This window comes from Alligator sinensis, unplaced genomic scaffold (assembly GCF_000455745.1).
Source record: "Alligator sinensis unplaced genomic scaffold, ASM45574v1 scaffold215_2, whole genome shotgun sequence".
Lineage (NCBI taxonomy): Eukaryota > Metazoa > Chordata > Crocodylia > Alligatoridae > Alligator > Alligator sinensis.
In genome coordinates, this window is record NW_005842400.1 from 990,632 (window position 1) to 992,273 (window position 1,642).

At 54.6% G+C, this 1,642-nt stretch overlaps 1 protein-coding gene across 3 annotated transcripts in view; it reads left to right on the plus strand.

Annotated features, from left to right (window-relative positions):
* SUN2 (Sad1 and UNC84 domain containing 2) overlaps positions 1-1,642 on the plus strand; it is a 22,455-nt gene that overhangs the window by 14,019 nt on the left and 6,794 nt on the right. For all 3 annotated transcript variants that reach the window (XM_006029838.2, XM_025211327.1, XM_006029839.2), the window contains exon 15: positions 497-612. In XM_006029838.2, the coding sequence (XP_006029900.1) occupies positions 497-612 (116 nt within the window). The remainder of the gene's footprint in view (positions 1-496; positions 613-1,642) is intronic.

Genomic DNA, 1,642 nt, shown 5'->3' on the forward strand with positions numbered 1-1,642 from the left:
GAGCATGCCATAGTGAAGGGAGGAGGGAGCTCAACAGGATCCATGGGAAACTCCTTGTATCGCACCCTGGGAGCATAGGCAACACATTAGTGCTGCCAGTGCAGGGGCGCACAACTCCACGTCAGTGCCGCAGTGGGGGCTACAACTCCACACCTCTGCTGCTGCTCCTGCTGCTGCTGGCTTTTGGGTCCAGCCGGGCTGCAGCCCCACCCATGCCATTGGCACAGAAATCATACTGCTGCCAAGCCCTGACTGGCCAGGCTACAGCCCTGTACCCTGCACCCTGCTGTCAGCACAGAAATCTGGGGGGGAGGGGAGGTGTACCTGAAATGTCACCAGTGACTCGGAGCTGGATTGAGATACCTCCCTCACGTTCTATTTGGCACATCCACTTCCCCTATCTCCCAGCAGCCCCCAAGATGTATGTGCGGAGAGCTTTGCTGTGATGCATGGCAGGCTGTAGGGGGCTCACGGCTTCTGTTTCTCTTGCTCCCAGGGGCCAGTGTCATTAACACACGGTGCTCAGAGACCTACGAGAGGAAAACAGCGCTGCTGAGCTTGTTTGGGATCCCCCTGTGGTACAACTCCCAGTCTCCCCGTGCCATTTTGCAGGTAAAGACCATGCTAAGCAAAGGTGTCCACACCTTTCCAGGAGCACAGTCAGAACTGCCCCTGGGCTACTCCTTCTATTCCCCTGGGCACTAAGCTGGACACTTCACCTCAGTTATTTCCTCACTCCAGTTTTTATGCATCTCTCCCTGACACTCAGGAACTGTCCTCTCTCACCCCCAGGTTGTCACTTCCTTCTCGTTCCCAGTCTCTGGTTTCTCCTCAGGCAGATTTTGGAAACAAACATAGTGGCCTGGGATGCCTGCATCTCCCTGATGCCCTGTGGAACAGGCAAACTCTTCCTGTTGCTTGCACGAAGTGGTGAGACTCTGGCAGGCAGGCTCTCATTTGTCTTCTCCAGCTGTAGTCATAGCAGTGCACTCATAGTTGGTGTGCCTGCCCCCTTTGTGGGTGCAGCTGCCAATTTGGTCTCCCCTGTCATAGGAATCACCACAGAAAATGAGGCTGTTGCACCAGCCAAATTGATTCTGACAACACCAGAGCATTCAGGGCAGGTGTAAAGAGCTGGTAATGTCTCAGGGCAATAGTACAGGCAGAAGAACTTTCTCCCCAGTCCCAGCCAGCAAATGCTTTGCCCCAATGCCAGAGGCTGTGTAACTGTTAGTAGGGTAACATCCCTGTGTGTTGAGCCAGGTGATTTGCTACAGCCATGTTCTTTCTATGCACTTTCTTAATTTAGACTGGCAGGGACAGGTCCCTTTAGTCCTTCTGACAGCTGGCAGCAGGCCATGACCCCTTCTCACCCTGGCATATCCTCTCCTTTCCTCTCCCCCTGCATTGATGTTTTACAGCTTAGAGCACACATTGGCTGCTCTAGTGGGGCTGTGAGACCTGGCGGGGAGGGTTGAGAAACAAGCACCCTCTTCCCCTGCCCCTGCAGTGTTCTCTTGACTTGCCCCTCAGTGTGCTGCTGTCAGCTGCTGTGCTACTTGCTAGAGGTGGCTGCTCTCATTGGCGGGTGAGCGAGCCCTGTCTACTAGCTGGTACTGTGCTTTGGGAGGAAAGGGAAGAG